The sequence below is a fragment of the Strix aluco genome, chromosome 10 (genome assembly GCF_031877795.1).
Source record: "Strix aluco isolate bStrAlu1 chromosome 10, bStrAlu1.hap1, whole genome shotgun sequence".
Classification (NCBI taxonomy): Eukaryota; Metazoa; Chordata; class Aves; order Strigiformes; family Strigidae; genus Strix; species Strix aluco.
Genome location: NC_133940.1, coordinates 12819077 through 12840394, shown reverse-complemented (window position 1 = coordinate 12840394; position 21318 = coordinate 12819077). Strand labels below are relative to the sequence as shown.

The window sequence follows — 21318 nt, the reverse complement described above, 5'->3', positions numbered from 1 at the left end:
CAAGTCTATGCATCAAATATTGGATGCCTTCCTTCAGGTCTTAAGATAGCCAAAAGCTTCAGTCTCACTGAGTGTCAATAGGATTTACTTTCCAGGGTATGTGTTTTACTTTCAAAACCACTTTTCCACCAGGTTGGAGTTTTATCTAGCCTGCATTGGACACCTGAAAGTTAGGTGTCTAATCTATTCATCTGCAATCCCCTCTTACAGCAAGTGGTACTTGCAAGAGCACTTCCCCCCCCTTTGCCTTTCAGGATGAATTATCTTTGGAGATTATCTTTCTGCATGGACTGTAGAGGAATGGAAGGTAGCACACTCTACACTCTGTTTTAAGTGAGTAGGGTTAGTTATAAGAACCCCACTCTTAGATACTTTTGGGAATTACGTTCTTTTATAAAAGTACGTGGTTATTTTTGAAGTGTAAGCAAAAAATATTTGACTTGATATTAACACATTTGACAAATATTTGAATATTTGTTCACATTCGAAGCCTGATCTTACAAACAAAGGTCATGTGACACATCATATGTGTAATGGAACTCCTTTGCACATATACATGAAGAAGAAAAAAATACAGCTGGCGGATATAAATAATGCCGTTTGTTTTCCTCATTTCTAAACTGTGCTGAGACATCTTTGTGTGTCATCCAGGCTTGAAATTCATATGATGCTGAAAAATACTTAAGCAGTAAGATCAAATTAAAGTGCTGCTTTCTAAAGTAACTGATTTACTCATACCTGCTGCTCAAATTTCTGTTTTGTAATGAATGTAGGATTACATTTTTGGCAAGGAAAGCTGCTTGGATCAGACAACCCCTCTCAAATTAAGTTGGCAATTAAACGAAATCACCTCAGATAAATTGGATGAATGATCAAAATTAAAATAAACTGGGTAAATCTAGAATTATAATGGCAGATTTTTCAGAAGATTCATGCAGTCTACCAGTTTTTTCTCTCATTGATTCTAAACAAAATTCAGTGACTTACAGTGTTAAACAAGAGATAGACTCATAGAATGGTTTGGGTTGGAAGGGACATTAAAGATCATCTACATACTCCCTGCCATGGGCAGGGACACCTTCCACTAGCCCAGGTTGCTCAAAGCCCCGTCCAACCTGGCCTTGAACACTGCCAGGGAGGGGGCAGCCACAGCTTCTCTGGGCAGTCTGTGCCAGCGTCACAGTGAAGAATTTATTCCTTGTATCTAATTTGAATCTACGCTCTTTCAGTTTAAAACCATCACCCCTCGTCCTATCCCTACACTCCCTGATCAAGAGTCCCTCCCCATCTTTCCTGTAGCCCCTTTAAGCACTGGAAGGCCGCTCTAAGGTCTCCCCAGAGCCTTCTCTTCTCCAGGCTGAACAACCCCAACTCTCTCAGCCTGTCCTCACAGGGGAGGTGCTTCAGCCCCTGATCATCTTCGTGGCCTCCTCTGGACACACTCAAGCAGGTCCATGCCCTTCTGATGTTGGTGGCCCCAGAGCTGGACACAGAACTGCAGGGGGTGGTTTCATGAGAGCAGAGCAGAGGGGTAGAATCCTCTCCCTCGACCTGCTGGCCACACTTCTCTGGATGCAGCTCAGGACACAGTTGGCTTTCTGGGCTGTGAGCGCACATTGCTGGCTCACAGTCAGTTTTCCATCCACTAATATTGCCAAGTCCATCTCCGCAGGGCTGCTCTCAATCCACTCCTCGCCCAGCCTGGATCTGTGCTTGGGATTGCCCTGACCCATGGGCAGGACCTTGCCCTTGGCCTTGCTGAACTTCATGAGGTTTGCAGGGTCCCACCTCTCCAGCCTGTCCAGGTCCTTCTGAATGATATTGATATGTATATGGACAGGAGGGTTACACCGTGTCAGGCATTCAAATAGGATCTTAAAAGTTGTCAAAGGCCTAAAATAAAAGGGAAATCTAATATAAACAGGTAAATACCAGAGAAAATGTTTGCAGAGCCTTGTTTTTCTAAAGCCCCAGGAAGTCTTAAGTTCTCATAATACCACAGCTTCTTTGACAAAGCTGCAGTTTAATTTTGCAGTTTACTGGAGATGGAAGTTTGCGTTGTTCATTATGCTGAATATAAATTATTTCAAAACTATATCAGTATTTTTTCCAGAAATTTATTTTTGACTTTTTTCTTTTTTAAATCAGGGTCATCCTGGCCCAAAAGGCCTTAAAGGAGAACCTGTGTTTGCTCAAGGCAGTCTTAAAGGAATGAAGGTAAGACTTGTCATCACATAGGAGAAAATGCAGTACAAGAGACAGTTTGATGTCCTACAGGTTGCAGGGCTGATGCTGCAGTTTTGATTGCTCATGATGTTAGATGTGGGTATTCTGGGTATGTCTTAATGCAAAGCTGTGAAAAAGGCCTTATAATAACTTCATTAATGAGAACACAGAATACTCTCAGAACTTGGAATTGCATGGTCTTTGCAGAGATCTTGTTCATCCCGTACTGGGATGCTGAGATATTGCTTACCCTGGTACTGTTCAGTGTAATTGCTGGTCCTTCACTTGTCTCTGGAGATCTAGCACCATTCATTTGGGGTGTCAAACCACGGATATGAGGAATTTCTTGTAAGCTTATCCTGACTTATGTGAGGTAACATATGTGGTTTTAGATGCATACGTAGCAAAGGAGAGGCCCTTCACCTACTCTCTGAACTTTCCTGTAACTGGCATCTTTACATGGGCCAGGGCTGTTGAAATAACAGCTCAGGGAACTTGCAAGTGCATATTAAGATTTCTACTGTGAGATCCCAGTGTTTTTTGTATTGGGAGATACTAGTCAGTAATCAGTCATATTCTCAATTTAAATATGTGAGTATCATATCCCACTCATAGTATTCCATCCTTTGCTTCTGTGAAGTCAGGATATTACTCTCTCTATTTAATAAGGACCTTGCCCTGAAGTGTCGATCAAGTCTGTAATTTTATTTCCTGTACAGAAAATACAAACTGTGGATAGACAATTTCAGTTTACTGTTTGGAACAGTGCATAGGTTCTTGAATTTGCTCATGTGAAAGATTTGGTTCTTCGTTGCCTTGAAACAAAGAAACACCAGCTTACCATGGTTGTGATTTTGCCAGAAGTACTAGGTTTGGAATAAATCTGCAAAGTATTCAGTACCACTCATGGTACTGAATTCAGCTATAGTTAGCAGCTTCATGCTTTATTAAATATTGAAAATATTAAGACATTTATTCTGTCATGTAAGGCCCCTCACACTGACTTTGTTGGTCAAAATTAAGAAATTTTCTAGAATTATACCCACATATACACTCATAAATTGGTAAAAGTTAAATAGATATTTATTTCCATATTTATGGGAAATACAGCTAATTTGATATAATAATGACATGCTTTTACATATTCTATAGCGGTCTTGTAATGAACGTTTTTAAGTGTGTTTTCCAGTCTTTTTATGATTAATATGTTTTTTTTTCATGGCACTTTAGTTTCTCTTGTTACGGGTAAATAAAATGGTTGTAATTTCTCAGGAGTTTTGGAATCTCTCCATTACCCAATTTAAATATGAAAGCACTGGTGTCAAATATTTTCCCATTTAAACTTGATCTAATATTAAATAAGAGAAAATATTTCTATTTATACAAAACTTAATGTTCCTTATAGTTTGTTGCAGTAATACAGTGTAATTTCACTCATGTATTTATAATTTTTAGGGAGAAAATGGTCTTCCTGGATTGGATGGAATTTCTGTAAGTTATTTAATTTGGGGAATAATGATTTTAAAGCATATAAGTAGGTAATTTTTCATGTATTGGATCTCAGGGACATTTTTCAAATTAGTGGGCCATGTATTTACATGTGTGATACCCATAGCATGAGCAATTTCAGCTTTGTAATGGTATGATTGGATCCACATTATGGTAGAGGAAGTGAGATTTTTGCTATTCCTTTTTCAAATCAAACTCCTTTCTACCATGAACTCTGTAACTTTGATTTTCAAAACACATCTAATAATATAAAATGGATTGTTATAGTATTTGAATTGGCATATTTAATTAGGGGATATTACTTAATGTTTCCTGAGACTCACTTTGTCTTTGGCTGGGGTTTGATGTGGTGCGTGCCACACATTCTGTATTTGTCCTATGTTCTTCTTACAGGGCCCAAAAGGTTTTCCAGGTCCAGTAGGCTCTGCAGGCCCCATAGGATTACCAGGTTTGCAGGTAAGAGACCTGATAGAACAGTTCAAAATGTTGGCAGTTTTCCCTCCTTATCTACATTTGTTTCATGACAATAAGCAAAAGCGTGTGCGCATCTGAAAGGACTTCAGGCATGGAATACATGAATTTAGAGAGTTTAATCTAGTCACAAGAGGGAAGGCTTCTCTCTGGAGTCTTGTTCAGAGCAGCAATCATGAATGAGGGCTCCAGCAAAAGCCTAGAGTGCTGTCTACAGACACTACATTATACTATTCTGAGCACTTCCTCGTCTTAGGATGAGAGGGAATATGCTGACCTCTGCATGTTTGGAGCGTTTGTCATCATGAAATATGTTAAAGAGTTGCTTTTTCGAGATACTACAAGAGAGTTTCTGTTGGACAGAGGTAAAAACGAACTACATGTTTGTTGCTTTTAAATTTAACCACAGTACCAAAGGGCTATGCTGTCTATTATAGATGTGGAGACTTGAAGATCACGTGTGTCAGTTACTTTTGCTTTGGGGGCAAGAGATGAAAGTTCGGGTACCAGTGCAGATCCCAGCATTGCTCTAGTTGTGTGCATCCTAATTAAGTCAAAAGAAGTAAAATCTTGATCTTGTTCACATTTAGGGTCCAATGGGTCCCCCTGGGCCACCAGGTCCAAAAGTAAGTACCTATTTTTCCTGTCTTCTTTCTACACCTGATGGTTGGCTTTTTTAACAGTGTTGTGGGCATAAATGATAATGATGCTATTGTTGCTGTTGGTTTATTATTGATTCATCATTGGTTTTTTGTCTCCTAGGGTAACATGGGATTAGGCTTTCAAGGAGAGAAAGGAGAAAAGGTAGGTGAAATGGAAGGAGCATGGAATAATACTCCAGTGTTTCGTCATAGCTTGATCCTCTAGGAAGTGACTAGATTCTAGTATTTTCCTCTTTTCCTTTTCCTTTTCTTCTCTTGGACTGATTGACAGTCCAAATACTAAAGAGTCTTGCTGTTCCTTATCTGTTGGTACACAAAAAAAGGATGGGAGCTTTTTCTGGATGAAGAGGGAGAACGGGAAAATCTCAATTCTATGCCATATTTTCATGGTTAGAGACATGTGGTCTTAGACATCTTTTGAATTTGTCTGTCAGTTTCTTTGGACCCTCACCTCTTGTATCGAATTATTCTACTGACTTCATTCTTTTTGATGTTCATAATATTCTTTGGATCAGCTGATGTGTAATCTATAGTCTTGCTATCCTAAATGAGTGTCCTGCAGTGTGTATGAGAATTTACACTGGCATAATGGGGCTTCTCAAAGTTCTCAGCTTGGGACTTGATTCTACTGCTGTTAAAATCAGTTCTCAGCATTCTACATTTCTAATTGTTTCTTGTCTTCTTTTCTTTCATATTTCTCCTCAAAGTTTTTCTGGAATGTTTTCCTGTTGATACAAAAGCTGTGCGTTTTTTGGGTTTTTTTCCTTGCCATGTTTTATATCCAGAGCTCTTCTGAAACAGATTTAATACATTTTGTTCATCTTAATTTTCAGTCTGATCTTTTGACTTCCGTGACCAAACTCCTGTGCCAGCATTCGGGCACACAGATATTATGGATGTGGGATATAATTAGAGTGGCTTTTTTCTGATTCGCAAGCCACTTTCATAGGAAATCAAACATGTTCTGCCTGTGTTAAATAGCTTCCTCTTTTGCCAATAGGGTGATGTAGGGCTGCCTGGCCCTCCAGGTCCCCCACCATCCACTGGAATACTGGAATTCATGGGATTTCCAAAAGGGAAGCAAGGAGAAAAGGTCTGTAAATTCAGTTTATGAACTCTTTTTCTTCCCATGCTTCTTTGTTCAAGGATGAATGAAAATGCTGGACAGCGAGCGATGTTATATTCCCAAATCAAAATAATTTTATGTACTAGTTTAATCTGCCAGATGGCTATTGAATAAAAATATTCTTGGCTCAGAGCATTGTGGACCACTGGAGAATCCATACTTCTCTGAAGGAGAAATCTGAAAGCTATTTAAAGCTTTTCATCATTAAACCTAAAAATAAATGAACTGTAGTTTGATTCTGTTAGACCTGTGAAATTGTGTCAACTGAAGCAAAAAACTCAAATCCATTTAGAAAAATAAATAAAAAACTTCAGCTTTTTTTATTTGGCTATGATGCACACTACTCTGAAATAGTCAGATTTCTCTCCTTTACTTTGTTATCCCGGTTACTGAGATACGTATTTAGCTCATCAGTGTTTTTGTAAAAGCTGTATGGATCTTGAGTTAAAGACTCTCTACACACATGAAATTTAGGCATACTGAATTAATCTGGGACCTATACAGGCTGGTTCGGGAGCCCAGTCTAGGCTTGCCTAAGCCCCTGCATAAGTCATAAGAGATATTGCCTTACTTGGTGGAGTTACATTAGTGTGAGGTGAGATTCAAACAAATGCCATTCCTTTTGGCTCACTCTTGAATTTATAAGCAGGATTGTGAAGATACTATGCTATGTCATCATGTATTATTTTGCTTCTTTCCACGAAGTAGTGTGCATGTTCCAATTCCCTAGATGACGATATGAAATGCTTCTGGTTTGACTTCTAGCAGTGGAGAACAGTTCCCAAGTAGTGGTCTTTGAAGCCACGGGAAGTGGTCACAGACAATCTGTTGCATGTACCAGCACTGTGCTGAGAGACACTGTATCTGGCACATGATGACACAAATTGAGTATACTTGCTGACAAATTACAAGGCCTTACTTTAGGAGTCAGAAGCATGACGGGTGGATTGGGGAAAGCCTTGCTTTCAAGGGCACAGTGATTTATTGTGTTTACCTCTTCCCCTTGTCAGGGTGAGCCAGGCCCTCAAGGATTCCCTGGAGACAAAGGATTGCCTGGCATGCCGGTAAGGACAGAGGACAGGTTTTAATACATGACTAACACGAGTTAGATGGTTTAGCACCCTCTGAATAGCTCACAAAGTCTCTACAGGAGATTTTAGGCACCACAGTACTTTGAAAATCTGATAAAAATGTCCACAAGGCTTTCTGAAGTGTGTGACTGTAATCTGATAGTTTTTTGTCCTGGAGATACAAAGAAGATAAAGCTGTCCCACCATAGACGTTACAAAGCAGCCATCATCTCAGTACATGTAACCTGCAGTTTGCAGAGACCTGCAAGTGGACATACTCTTTACATGGCCACTTGATGGCAGTGTTTCTTGATGTCCCACAGAGAGCTAGACATATTTTTTTTTAAAAAATCCTTTTTTTCCCCTTTAATTATGTCTAAACATATTTTTTGTTATTTTACTTTAAAGCTGTAAAGCTCATGCAGATCTTTCTGTCTCTATATATATATCCAGTTTTAAAATGAGCTGTTTAACATTAGTGCTCGTAAACTCAGGAATGTGTAGCATCTGCTCTGTATGAATCAAGAACAACAATTTATCCCTGGATTCCAGAGAGCTATTTCCCAGCTTATAACCTTTTGTAAACACAGGTTATTTCGATAAGTTTAGGGAATAAATATTTTGTGGAACTTCTGACTAATAAGATAAATTGTTTGCCAGTTTCTTCAACGTACAGATGTTCTCAGTAAAGGCGTGTGAGAAAAACCTGTACGTGAAGTACAGTTTGTTATTAGTCTTTCTGGACATGTTCCATTATGTGCATGTTTAGCTTTATGCATCACAAGAGACCCATTGAAGCTGGTGGGGTTGAACATATGTATGAACTTAACCACAACCATAAGGTATTTCAAGACTGAAGCCTGAAAATTGCTTAACTACTGTAACTCTTACTGAAATTAAATCCTGGTGTTCTATCTCTGGATTTGATAGTTCTTGCTGACTGGGAAAACCACCAAACATTTCCAAATGTTGTGCATGAAAATGCTCATTTTGTGTCATTCTTAGGCTTTAGAAATGAAAAAGGGTGCTCTGAGCACTCCCTTGAGCTGCTTCTGTTAAGAAATTAGATTTCAAATAATTTCTAAATGTAGAATACAATACAGTGGCAGGACTTCACTGTTTATAGCATGGGGTTATTTGCATTTGTTCCTGAGAGATGTGCTATGGTTTAAATGGATGGAAGTCATGGGGAATGAAGAAGATAATGTACTGCACATATTGCCAAGTCTAGTTGATACAGATTTTCTTTCTGGGACAAAAGAGTCCCTGCAGAAACAGTTCCCCTTGTCTCTCTGTTGTACTATTTATATTAATAGATAGGTTTGTGCTCATTTTGTCTTAGGGCTGTGCTATTCAATTCCAAACTGATCACAGATTTAATGTTGACATTTTTCTTCAGGGCTTTGGAGGTGCTGGAGAAAAAGGAGAAAAAGGTGTGCCTGGCTTACCGGGTGGCAGGGTAGGTAACTTTATCAAGTCCTTAAATGCCTGTTCTCAAACACATGAAGTGGGCCTTTCATCAACAGAAGCATTTCCAAAGCATGTAGGAATCTCAGACATAGGAATGGGTCCTATAGTAGCCAGTGCCATACAACAACAGAACCAATAGATAGTTCTTATCTCAATAAAGTCTCAGATTAAAGATGAGATAAAAAATGTATACAGGCAAGGCAGTCTAGGAAAATCAACCGAAAGTATTTAGTGGAGGTCTTGATACTGCAGGGTCTGTGTTTTTCCAATTTTTTTGAAAGCTTCACAGAAAAGGAAGCTTGCAGGAGGTCCAAATGAAGATAATAAAGAGGCCTTGCAGGAGCTTCAGGTAGCTCTTAACCAGTCCTAGAACCAGCCATGAGAGAACACAGATAGATGTTTGGGGAAGGAATGGGCAAGCTGACAATAGATGTTGGTCTAAGTAGTCAATGAATGTGGGAGTTAACAGCATGCTCAGTCATACACCAGCCATAGATTCCTCAAACCACTATGACCCTGCAGAGACGTGCTTATACACAACAGGAAGACCAAGGCATTCTGTTCTGCATGTGCAGAATAAATTGTCAGGATAGAAAGTCTTGATTGCATTAAGTTTCATGGTTTTATAATGACAAACTTCCTCCCTAACTTCCTAGTAAGTTGAGACACCATGATTTATTTAACTTGAACTGCCAATTAGAAAGACAATGGCTAAAGAAGATGCAACTTCTTTTATTATTTATTCTGCTGAATTCTTTCAATTATGGTTGTTAATATTTGGGAGATATGGAAAATCAGTGGTAGCTTCTCCTTTTGAAAGTTTTACCTTTTCATTCTTTGGTGCCGAGATAATAAGAGCAGACTGAGATGGAGCCTCTGAAACTTAATGTTTTTTTGCTGTTCTAGGGTCTTTTGGGACTGGATGGATCTGATGGGTTTCCAGGGAGAAAGGTAAAATTTCTTTTATTTTTAACTGTACTTACAGTTACAGAAGCTGTCTAACTGTTTAAGATCTACTGACTTCCTTATCTAGTGGCTCTAAGTTCTCTGATGGATGAATGCACCTGCCTTATTAAAGTAGTGAGAGCTAACTAGAAAGTCCATGTAAAACTCTAGATCCCTTTAACTGTCTCTCTAGTTATCCCTACGTATTCAGAGGATCACCTTCACAGATTGGAAATTGTACATTCCCTCCTGGAACAATCAACCCTCCCACTTTTCCCCTTTCGAGGGTGAAAACGGCCAGGTGATCAAGTGCCTGAAAACGTGTTAAAGCACTTCTACTTGCAGGTACAGCAGTAGAAGTTGTTCAAGAAAGCAACTTTCAGAAATACAATTCTCATTTTGCAGCCTGGAATTCAGTCACTTTCTTGTATGTTTTATGTATGTTCTTTTCAAGATATACTGAAGGTGATGGTATCTTCAATATAATCGAATTCATATCTATATCTTAAAATTATATGATTAAAACCAAGCCCTTTATGGGAAGTTTCTCAGCAATACTGTGTATGGGCTATATTGGGGCATACAGCTGTCCAAGACTTCAGAATCATAGGCAAGGTTTAAAGTTAAGGTTCCTTGCTCCAGAGCTCTTGGAATATCCCATTTTGTCTGCAGTTGCAGTAGGATTTGCAATCCATACTGGGCCAGCTTGAATGTTACCCAACAGAGAACGGTAGGTCACTTCTGTGTAGAGTCCCAGTCACACACCCAGAAAGGAATTTTGGTGTCCCTGAAAATGCTACCAGGAAATAGAGAGCTGGAGAGCTGGATCTCCCAGTGTGACCTTAAATGTTTTGGTGCCAATAATTTGTTGGAGGGGGAACAGAGTGGAGGTAAAAGTGTGGGGGACAAGGAAAATAATGTTCTAGACTCCTCATGAGCATTTCTGTGGTTCTGTGAGAACTCCAGGGTGTCCTCCTGATTTGGACACCCTGATGCCTACCCACAAGTTCTCAGGATCTTTACAGCACAAGGAGGCCTAAAGGAGCTCTGGTATTTTGTGAGTGCTGAGAAATTGATACCATCAGTTTTCTCTTTCTTTATTTCTTGTGCAAATATTTGGTAGGACAATGAACTGGTTTGTGATTCAAGTCCAGGCACTGCAGATGTCTCAGCTAACAAATAATACCAGTCTTATCGTCCCACTGTGTAACAGTGTTCCCCTGTGTGACTTTGCAGGGTCATCCAGGTATTCCAGGCTATCCAGGACTGGATGGAGTTGAAGGCATGAAGGTAACTTCTCACACGAGAATACTAAAGCATTGATTTTTAAAAGATGTTTGCATGAATAAATGTCATTGCCCGATCAAATCTCTTCTTTACTTCTGTATCACTGTAATTTTCAGTATGTTTCAGTTCCTCATTTATTGTTAAGGATAAAAGTGAACGATTGCTGAAATATGAACACTCGGATATTTTAATACCTGTACAATGTTCATTCATGTAACTTCATGACTTACAATTGTGGGTGTAGTCTCTCTGGTCTCCTTTATACACCAATGCCATATTTACTGGACAACTGAGGTGATATTAGATGGAAGTAAGTAAGATAGTTGCCAGGGCTGAGAAGTCTTAGATCACAGATCTACAAGTATTGACAAGCCTGAAAAGGATGTCTTCAGTTTCTTGTACTGGAGATAGGCAACGCATAGCAAACATTTTCTGGGTATCTCACAACTTGGGCAGTCAGACGTCTGGAAACTGGGTGGAAAATGGTTGGATAGCAGTTTGCTGTGAAAAGCACTTATCTGCCACCAAGATTGGTATATGATTGGCAGACACATGAAGTGCAAGTACTGAAAGGCTTTTTTGTGCACATGAAAGAAGTAGTAGGTACAGGTTTATGCACTGAAGAGTATTACTGGAAGAAGCAACAAGGTGTGCACTGCCTTGGCTCCCTGCATGGTGTTTATATTATAAATACGATGGCAATGTGGGCAACAGTCAGATTTTGCACTTGCTGTTTCAAAGGGGATTTGATACTGTGTTAAGAGTAAGAGGAAGGAATGATACTGCAGTTAGTCACAACTTGGTTGTTCTACCTGGGTGATTTTATGGAGGAATCCATTTTCCTGGAAGTTCCTATTATTGAAATTCAGGATTCCAAGGCAACGGATAGCTGCAGTGATTAATGCTTTTGAAAACGGGTATGTTCATAGTAGCTCTCTTGCTTTACCACAAGGTGAACAAATATGATCTACCTGATACTGGTCAATATGCCGATATGATAACTGGTCTCCAGTACACATGGTATATACATCAGGAAGTAGGTAAGTCAGGACAGCAGATGATTGTGAATAGCAGAACAAAGTGACTTCTTCACCAAGACAAAGAATGATGGTTAGTCAGTGAATGACCACAGACATTGCTACCATAATACAGTCTGTTTCCTGACAAGCAGTCTTCCCTTCCATCACCCATCTGAATGTGGCATGAATCTCTTCTTCTACAGGGTGAATTAGGTGACATCGGTCCCCCAGGCCCTCCTATCGTTATTGACAGGGAAGGTGTAGTCATTTCAGGTACACATTTCCATTTTGTTTTGGAACTTGTCTAAAGCACTTTTTCGGATCCAACTTTCCTTCTTACTACATTTTACCACTTTTCCACATTGTGTATAGGGTCTAACCCATCCCTTGTTATTTTTTCTTTAATTGCTGTGTTGTTGGCATACAGGTATGTTTGGTCCCATGTTTATAACTTCAGAGTTTACATTAAACCTTTCATCCCCACATTGCAGAATTATATGTTTCAAGGCAGAATGAAATTTAGTGCTTGGGAGGCTGACTGTGTGTGAGCATGGGGAAGTGCTGTGTGTCTGTCATCAGTGTACTAAGAAAAAGTGGCTTCCTGTGTTGCTTGGAAGTGGGTACTCTGAGTGTCATTCTGCTATAATTTGCCATTCAATGTGGCAAGAATATTGTTGAGAAAATGAACTTAATTAACACCACAGCTGAGTGAGGTCTGGATGGGAACAGTGTCTGAAGCTGTAAAGGTAAGGGGACAAATTGTATGATCTCTCCTGTTCTTCCTTTGCATGCAGTCAAGTTTGAAACAACCTCTAACGAGTCAGAAGGGATTTTTCCTGTTGTCGTTAACTTTGACTAACAGGCTTACTGCTAACGGCTTTGCAACCTTTGCTGTCGATGAGATCAGTGGCTGCTGGGGTAGGTGACTGAACATAGTCTTTCAGGCAGAATTCTTATGAGCTTTTCCTCCTTGTTTCTCTGTATTTGTCTACTAGGTGCCCCGGGCGACCCTGGAAACCCGGGAATACCTGGTTCTCCAGGAGATGAAGGGATCAGTGGTTTACCAGGTCTTCCAGGAGCTCCAGGGTTTCCAGCCCTTGAGAGAGGTAAACCAGCTGCTAACAGTGCTCTTAGCAGGCTGTTTTCTGTGTTTGTTGCTGAGAGGACTCTGTGTACTGGCCTGGAGACGGTGAAGGTATTGGAGTAAGCCTCTCCCTGCTCCTTCAACTGGCTGATTTGCAGACTGCTGTATGAGACATAGGAGGCAGGGGTGGCTCGCAGGGAAACCAAGTATGTCGACTTGAATGGGAGTAGAATTAGTCCCACAATGATTACAGCCCAGATGAGTCTTCAGGTGTGAATATTTGGTGTAGCAGTGTACATGGTTGGTTGGTTCGTTGGTTTCCATTTTGAATGAGTTGATTGGCAGAACATTTCCTACATTTTAAATAAGAGCAAATATTCTTGAATTTTTTTTTTTTCAATGACTTTTCCTATTTGCAATAGAGAGCTAACAGATTGGCAAGATAAACCCACTGTAGATGGAACCCATTTGTCCCATCAAAGATCTCACTTGAAAGTTTCTGTTTCACTTGAATGTCATCTGTGAAGTCCTGGCCTGCAATGATCTAGAGGCTAGGAACTACTAAGGAAATTATCTCACTCAAAGGAAATCAGAAAATAAATAAACCTCAGTCTTACATAGTTAATTGTCTAACTGATCAATGGGACTTAAATGCAGCCCTGTGAAGTTTTTTGGATGACCAAAGGAGTGTGTAAATGGGATACAGTTGGTGCCTCCAATTAGTAAGTTTTCCTTTGTGTACAATTATAAATTGTTCTGTGCTAACATGGTTGCAGTTCAGTGCACTACAGTAGTTTTCATAACATTAAAAATTCTAGGATGTGTTTGCTGCTGGAGAGCTGCTGACTGTGTCATTGTTGTCTAGATGGAATGGGCCCTGGAGGGTCTCCAGGTATTCCAGGTGTGAAGGGTGAAGTGGGAGAACCCGGAAGAGCAACAATTGGATTACCAGGCACTCCCGGCAGAGAGGGTTTCCCAGGTCTGCCAGGAGCACCAGGATTGCCTGGTGCACCACGTACGTATATTTTTAACATCTATTTTTATATTGGATTCAGAGTGAAACAAGACAAATAATCATTTATTCCTGTTCCAGTGAGGATTATTCATCTGTAAATCCTAAATGTTTGGTTGACACCTCGTTGTGATTGTAACTCACAACCTTAAATATATATATCAGCAGCCACCCCTCTGAAGTAAGAAAATACAGCTAATTATTGGTAGAGCAGAGCCCGAGAGACTGAAGCTCAAGGTTGTGTAGACACAATTTATGACACAAAGGGCTGAAGTTCTAGGCTAGTCTCCTACTGGCTTAGATAAAGACTAGACCGTGACTTTATGAGCACGTGGGATAAATGTCTAGTCTTGCGAGCAAGTATTTTGGGTACCAGGAGTCAGATAGGATGCTTGAAGAGACAGTTTTCAGACCTAAGGAAATGGGATTTTATTTTTACATGTTCATTTGTATGGATGCCCTGATTGAATTAATTATGCATTGTTTTGTTTTCCTCAGAAACTGAGTGTTATATGAAAAGGGTTGATTTTACACAAACCTTGTGTTTTACCATTCTGCTGTAAACTGAGTTCAAACAACCTGTTTTGAGAGCCAGCATTCCAAAACAGGGCACACTCCAGTGATGGAGCCAGTGAGCATGGTCTGATGAAGTGATTTTCTGTGGAGAAGAAAGAAGTGCTCTCTTCTCAATAACTGGTCACTGGTCATATCCCGCTCATTTTTCTGCAGAGTCTCTAAAGCTCTTGTAGCTGTTTTTAGCTGATGGTTGCAGTTTGTTTCCATGGAACATCAGATGGGTGCTGGTCAGCACTCCATCTTACTGTTGTCACTGAGGGGAAGGGTTTTCAGACACAGTAGTTTTAGATTATGTTAGATCACTTTGCACTGCTGTTTCTGTCAGCTCATGTTTCATTCTATTCAGCATATAAAGAAATGTGGAAAATAATCTTGCAGTTACACCAGGAGGGACAGGGAAAGTCCCCTTAACCTTTTTGCCATTTAGTCTCTTTCCTGAGAAAAGTCTCTTTCTGCACTTTGGCCACAACAACCCCCAGCAGCACTACAGGCTTGGGGAGGAGTGGGTGGAGAGCTGCCAGTCAGAGAGGGACCTGGGGGTGTTGATTGCCAGCCGGCTGAACATGAGCCAGCAGTGTGCCCAGGTGGCCAAGGAGGCCATTGGCATCCTGGCTTGTATCAGAAATGGTGTGGCCAGCAGGGACAGGGAAGTGATCTTGCCCCTGTACTCGGCACTGGTGAGGCCGCACCTCGATTACTGGGTTCAGTTTTGGGCCCCTCACTCCAAAAAGGACACTGAATGACTCGAGCGTGTCCAGAGAAGGGCAACGAAGCTGGTGATGGGTCTGGAGCACATGTCCTACGAGGAGTGGCTGAGGGAACTGGGGTTGTTTAGTCTGGAGAAGAGGAGGCTGAGGGGAGACCTCATCGCCCTCTACAGCTACCTGAAAGGAGGGTACAGAGAGCTGGGGATGAGTCTCTTTAATCAAGTAACAAGCGACAGGACAAGAGGGAATGGCCTCAAGTTGCACCAGGGAAGGTTCAGACTGGATATTAGGAAGCATTTCTTTACAGAACGGGTTGTTGGGCGTTGGAATGGGCTGCCCAGGGAGGTGGTGGAGTCCCCATCCCTGGAGGTGTTTAAGAGTCAGGTAGACATAGCACTTAGGGTTATGGTATAATTGAGAATGGTCAGTGTTTCGTTAATGGTTGGACTAGATGATCTTCAAGGTCTTTTCCAACCTAGATGTTTCTGTGATTCTGAGCTGCAGCAACTTAATGAGAAGTTTAGGAGCTCTGCAGAAGGCAGGTAGCCCTGGGGATGACTCTACCATGCCAGCAGCAGTAGAGGCACTGCTCATATATGATAGCTTCTGTGCCAATAAAAAGGGCAATAGCCAGTCAGCACAATCACCAATATGTTGGCTTGTCCCTTCAACTTCTATCCATATGAGTCTCATCTTCTCCCTGAGCTGTAAAGGCACATCTGCCATGAACTAAGTCATCTGTCCTTCTTTGTCCAACCTCTTCACAGTTTGGTTAGTTCTTTGGCCAGCTGTTAAGTATTTGAAAAAGTGTAATGGTAGAGCAGTAGAGGAGTGAAACTCTGTTGCATCCACATTGTGAGAGCTTTTACTTTTCTGTATGAGAAGCTAGAAGCAAACATGGCAGAGGACTGCAGCCTCTGATACCAACCAAGTTCCATCTCCTTGTGTAACTTCCACAGTTGCTGTTTGATCCGGTGCCATTTCTGCATAACTGACATTGTAAGTAATTAATGACTTGGAAATCTAGCTTTCTCATGGTTTTTCTTGCCTTCTTTCCACATATAGGCCCTTCATTCCCTCCAGACACAATCCTGGATGGAAGGACTGGGGCCCCAGGGGAGCCTGGACAAAGAGGGCTGCCAGGAGCTTTGGGTCCAAAGGGGTACAAAGGTAATTGACTCTTGTTTTGGGAGAGCCTCTCAGCAGTCACTGGGCCTCAGAAAGATATTTACATGTGGTTAATACCCTAAGGGATGAGGTGCAAGTGTCTTCATGACAAATCACAGGAAGTTAAGATGGATTAAAGGAGCCAACAGCCTTTACAATTTAGAAAGTTGTGCCCAGCACTGCCAGCAAAATCCTATTTCCTACTTCCTACTCTGCTCAGGCAAATGAACAGATAAACATCTCATACTCAGGAAATTAGCTAAGTAAGTTATGCTTTAAAGCCATAGGACATAATGAGATGTAAAAATAAAATCTTATTCACTGCTTTTTGCAATATAGGCTGGAAATGACAGAAAAACTTAATTTTATTCTCCTCTGTGCTAAAAATGATGAGAATTTGGGTCTTAGTGTGCAACAGAATCAGCAGCAAAAGCCATGATGATGCAGACCTCACTGTTCTTTGTGATTGTTTGGATCCATGGCCAGTTACGATTCAGGGAAATACAAAGATATCATTGTAACCTACTGTGAGTGGGAGTATAGATTTGCTTTCTCTGACATATAACTATCTCTTTAAGAAAAACAAGACTCCTGTCCTAAAACTCTCCTAAAACCATCTGTATAGGAGAGTCTAAACCTTTGGGAGGAGGTCAAGAAGTGCTGAGGTTCATGCTGCACATTATCATTTGGTGATGAGCACTGCATAGAAATTAACCTGGACAAAACCTGAGCTCCACTTGCTTGGCACTCACATCACCTGAGCAGAGTAGGCACAAAATCAAATGAAATCATGTGAGAATGGCTTTGTCCTAATTGAATCGAATACTGCTTTTGGAGCTCTTGCAACTGAAAAGGATCTTCATCCAAATGAAACTGAGTTTGGAGTGTTGACTGTATTTTCCAGGAGAGGCAGGTGATTGTGCTTGTGATGGAGGAATTACAAGAGCTGGTCTAAAAGGCATCTCAGGTCTACCAGGTCCGTCGGGAAGCCCTGGTGTGCCTGGTATTAAGGGCATTGGTGGAGACCCAGGCACTGTGGGTGCACCAGGACTGCGAGGCCCTCCGGTAAGGCAGGAAGAGTTTATATTGGTTGTCATGAATTAAAGGAGAAAAAGTGCCCACGTGCAATTGCTGGTGTTGAATGTAGTGAAAGCAGAACATTTTTTTGCATAATTTCTTCTACTTGTTTGGTTTTAAAAAAACCCAAACAAACAGAAACTGTGAAAAAAAGCTGAAAGTAGAGAAATTATCACCTATAAAAAAAGAGAAGAAATGGTTCTTAAGTTCTGAGTTTAGCAGTCAAGAGGAAAACAGTAACCATTATTCATCCCAGGACTTCTTGGCTGTAGGCATACATGGATTAGACCCAGTGCTCTTCCTAAGTGAGGGCTGGCAGGGGAAATAAATATATATCTGCATGGAGTGAAGACCTGAAAAATCAAATGGTGAGATCTTTCCACGTCATTGCTCATAGCTATAAAAACTGTGTGCCATAGATGCATACTCCTTCTCAACTGCTGTATGCTAAATACATTAGTAAGAGTTGAGCTGTGTTTTTTATGAAACAGTAACCATAACAAACAGGATTTTCCAAAAGTGCTGAGCATTGCTCATTGGCAGTATTTACTTTTGAAAATTGTAGTCCATAAGGATACCAGTCTTTTGGCTTCTATCGGTGTCACTAAATGCAGCACACTAAGTAACAGGGAAGAAGATTCAGTACTTGGGCCCTGTTATATCATGAGTAATGTAATGTTCCCTGATGCCATCCAAGATTGCTGTCACTCTAGTGCTATATACGAGGGTTTGGCTTGCCACTGTAAAGCTGTAGTGACTTGATTGAAAAATTTGGAAATTATCAAACCTTCTCTTTTTTTTTTTTAGCGTAATGCATACAGTAGGAAACCCTTTGGAGATTCTTTCTAGCTCCAGTCATTGTGTCCTGTCCTCATATGACATTTTTAGGAACCAAAGCCTTTTCTCTGCATGTTCATTTTCCTGGTTTTTTATCTTTTGGTCTGTAGGCTTCATCTGGTCAGCAAGGTCTTCCAGGCCTTAAGGGAGAAAAAGGGGACTCGTCCTATGCAACAGGCAGAGGTGCTCGTGGGGACCGTGGTGCGACAGCACCCAGAGGACCTTCAGGCATCCCAGGAACCCCTGGCAGGGATGGCCTGCCAGGCCTGCCAGGCCCGCCAGGCCCACCAGTAAGTTCAGGTTAATTTAGCAGCAGTGCTTCAGAATTGGAATAAGGAGCAGAGACAGTAGAAAGGCCTGGCTTGCTAGTCCTGATTAGCCCTGTGGTAAGTCTTAAAATACAGAAGAAGCTCGCAGTCCCTGAGCACAAGTTTGTCTTGGTCATGATTAATAATTGGCACTCATTATGCCTTTGGCTACTCAGTCAAAATATAAACTTCCAATAGTGGGGTAGATTCTAATGCTGGTTTATGTTGTGTCCTGAAAGTTAAAGACACTGTAGGCATAATTATGAGTCAAATCTTGGATCAGAAAAATCACACCAGAATCTTTTTAATTAGAAAGAAAATAAATGTCTTTCAGAATATGTAATATTTACATTTTGGCAAATGCAACATAAAATACTATTTTTAATAGTCACTGAGTTTTCCTGCATTTTGAAATAGTGATGGATAATTTACAGTGGTTTCCATGTACCTTCCCAGGCACATGTGAACCTTCCACAGAACCGACCAGACTCTTATGCATTTGTTAAAATGATAGCGGTGTATGTTTTTTCTACATCTCTTTGATTTTCAGCTGTAATTGTCTTTGCTGTGCACAGGGTGATGGTGGGCTAGGTTTCCCAGGTGAAAAAGGACTGCCAGGATTACCTGGCTCCAAGGGCCATCGTGGAGAAACTGGTTCTCCTGGCGTTGGATATCCAGGTCCTAGTGGAGTTCGTGGGCTGCCAGGTGACCCAGGAACGGATGGGTTTCCAGGACAAGCAGGTCTTCCAGGCCCTCCAGGTAGGTGTTGCTGGGTCTGCTCTTATTTTGAAAAGGTGCAAAGCTGCTACAAGGCAAATGGCACTCAACTTTCTGCTGTGCTTGTAGCCAGGCCAGAAGATTGCATTAGATTAAAGATTGCTCTTTAAATTAATTGAAACTGATTTGTGGGCTCAACAGAGCTCACATAGCAGTCACAGCTTTCTCAAATCCTTATGCTCAGGAGGACACAGATAATAGGCAACAAATACTCAAATAGTACTCAAATACTAAGAGTGGTGGATGGAGCTACTCACTGACTGTTGCTGCAGAACCATTTTACACCAAAGGTAGTTAGGAAGATTGATAAAATGAGGTTTTGAAAAGCACAGCCTACTTCATTGTCAAGGTAAAAATAGTAAATCACACTGGTATCTGAGACTTCTGAATCAGTTTTCGGAACTATTACTATTATTGAAAGAAGGGGAGCTCCAGATTTTTTTAAAAGAAGAAACTTCAGTACATTGTATGTACGAACAGACATTGGTGAATAAGACATTGTCATGTCAGTCAGGTAGGGAGTTTAGTTATGACTGGTGCAACCAGCTCTGGGCTATTTGCTTCCTGAGGTACTACAGTTTGGCTCGGTTGGTATGTCATTATATGTACCTAAAGCATACCATAATGGCAAGTGATAAAGTCAGCAAATATGGGTTTGATATTGTTTCATGTATGATGTTTTATGTTCATTCTCAAAGTGAGTTACATGGAAAGTCATAGGTCCAAACATTTATGGAAAATGTTTTCATAACAAAATGACTGCAGAGAGCTAGTCCCAATGTCTTGATTCCATGTCAGCCATTTAAATATAATTTAAGATAGGCAGTGTTTTTCTTTGCTGCTGCTGATACTCAGTGTGTTTAACGTTCTGTGTATACTTAGGCTTCTAGGTTTTTAATTCTGTCGGTATCAATAATGCAGAATCAATAATATATTGGCAGGCATAATGATGTTGCATAGGTTTCTGGACTGATAAACTGATGTTCTGAGTTCAAAAACCTTGGCCGAAGGACCACTGCAGTATGGGGAGTTGGCGAAGGAATCTTAAACCCAGAGGGAAGTGAGAGCTAGGCCAGAATAGCGCTGGGAAGGCTGCACAGACATGCCGGATGGCATGTTACCTCACATCAGTGTCATGCTGGGTTGTTGTTATGGGGTGAGGAGACAGATAGCATTAATGTCTCCCTGGAACAGTCTGCATAAGCTTTTTTTCCAATTCAAGTCACATGCTAAATGGTAAAAGCTTTACTAATTCATAGCTATTGAATGCTTACATCTTTGTTTGGTAAATTGACTCTTACAAAATCCACTAAATTAAAATTGCATTGTAAGATAAGTAAAAGTAAAATGCTCTGTGCATGATGTGAACTCTAGATATTCTGTGGAGCACATCAGAAGCCAGCTTATTATGAATGCTACATCAAAGCTTTGCTAACAATGAATGGCCCTTTGTAGAAGAGTATCTATAGTCAAAATATGTGGGAAAGTGTGAACAAGTCATTAGCCAGTTCAGTTTGCACCTCCATAGAGATGTGTAAGAAAACTTGTGAATGCATCGTTCCCTCCGTACTAGGAAATAATTTGCATACATTGAAAGACCCTTTGATGTAGTAAGTTTCATCTAATATTAAAGAAATGTGTGTGGGTGGAAGAAATAATCGTTTCTTATACTGCCCAGACTGAACGGCCTTATCATGAGAATGAGGAAAGACATTTAAAAAGAGACTACAACCTACTGAAGTTACCACGTCAAAGACACCACTGAGGAATTTTGCTCAAGTTCATGCCACATGCAGTAAAACAGGGTGAAACAGTCTTGCTCTGGAAAAGTCTCAGTATTTTATAAAAAAGCTAGACTTGAGGTATTATGAGATTACTCAAAAATGTTGGAATTGCCTATATTTTGCTTTTATGCCTGACATGATGGTTTCATAATTGTTTAATTTCCTTGATACTGGGATATTGTTGTGTAAACTGTGATAATGTAG

General features: G+C 40.7%; 1 protein-coding gene across 1 annotated transcript in view; it reads left to right on the top strand.

Annotated features, from left to right (window-relative positions):
- COL4A6 (collagen type IV alpha 6 chain) overlaps nt 1-21318 on the top strand; it is a 136165-nt gene that overhangs the window by 92687 nt on the left and 22160 nt on the right. The window contains exons 7-23 of the mRNA XM_074835294.1: nt 2149-2217; nt 3682-3717; nt 4129-4191; nt 4797-4832; nt 4969-5010; nt 5869-5961; nt 7005-7058; nt 8464-8523; nt 9441-9485; nt 10716-10769; nt 11989-12058; nt 12781-12891; nt 13735-13884; nt 16230-16334; nt 17236-17396; nt 18356-18535; nt 19129-19312. Coding sequence (XP_074691395.1) covers nt 2149-2217; nt 3682-3717; nt 4129-4191; nt 4797-4832; nt 4969-5010; nt 5869-5961; nt 7005-7058; nt 8464-8523; nt 9441-9485; nt 10716-10769; nt 11989-12058; nt 12781-12891; nt 13735-13884; nt 16230-16334; nt 17236-17396; nt 18356-18535; nt 19129-19312 — 1513 coding nt within the window. The remainder of the gene's footprint in view (nt 1-2148; nt 2218-3681; nt 3718-4128; nt 4192-4796; nt 4833-4968; nt 5011-5868; nt 5962-7004; nt 7059-8463; nt 8524-9440; nt 9486-10715; nt 10770-11988; nt 12059-12780; nt 12892-13734; nt 13885-16229; nt 16335-17235; nt 17397-18355; nt 18536-19128; nt 19313-21318) is intronic.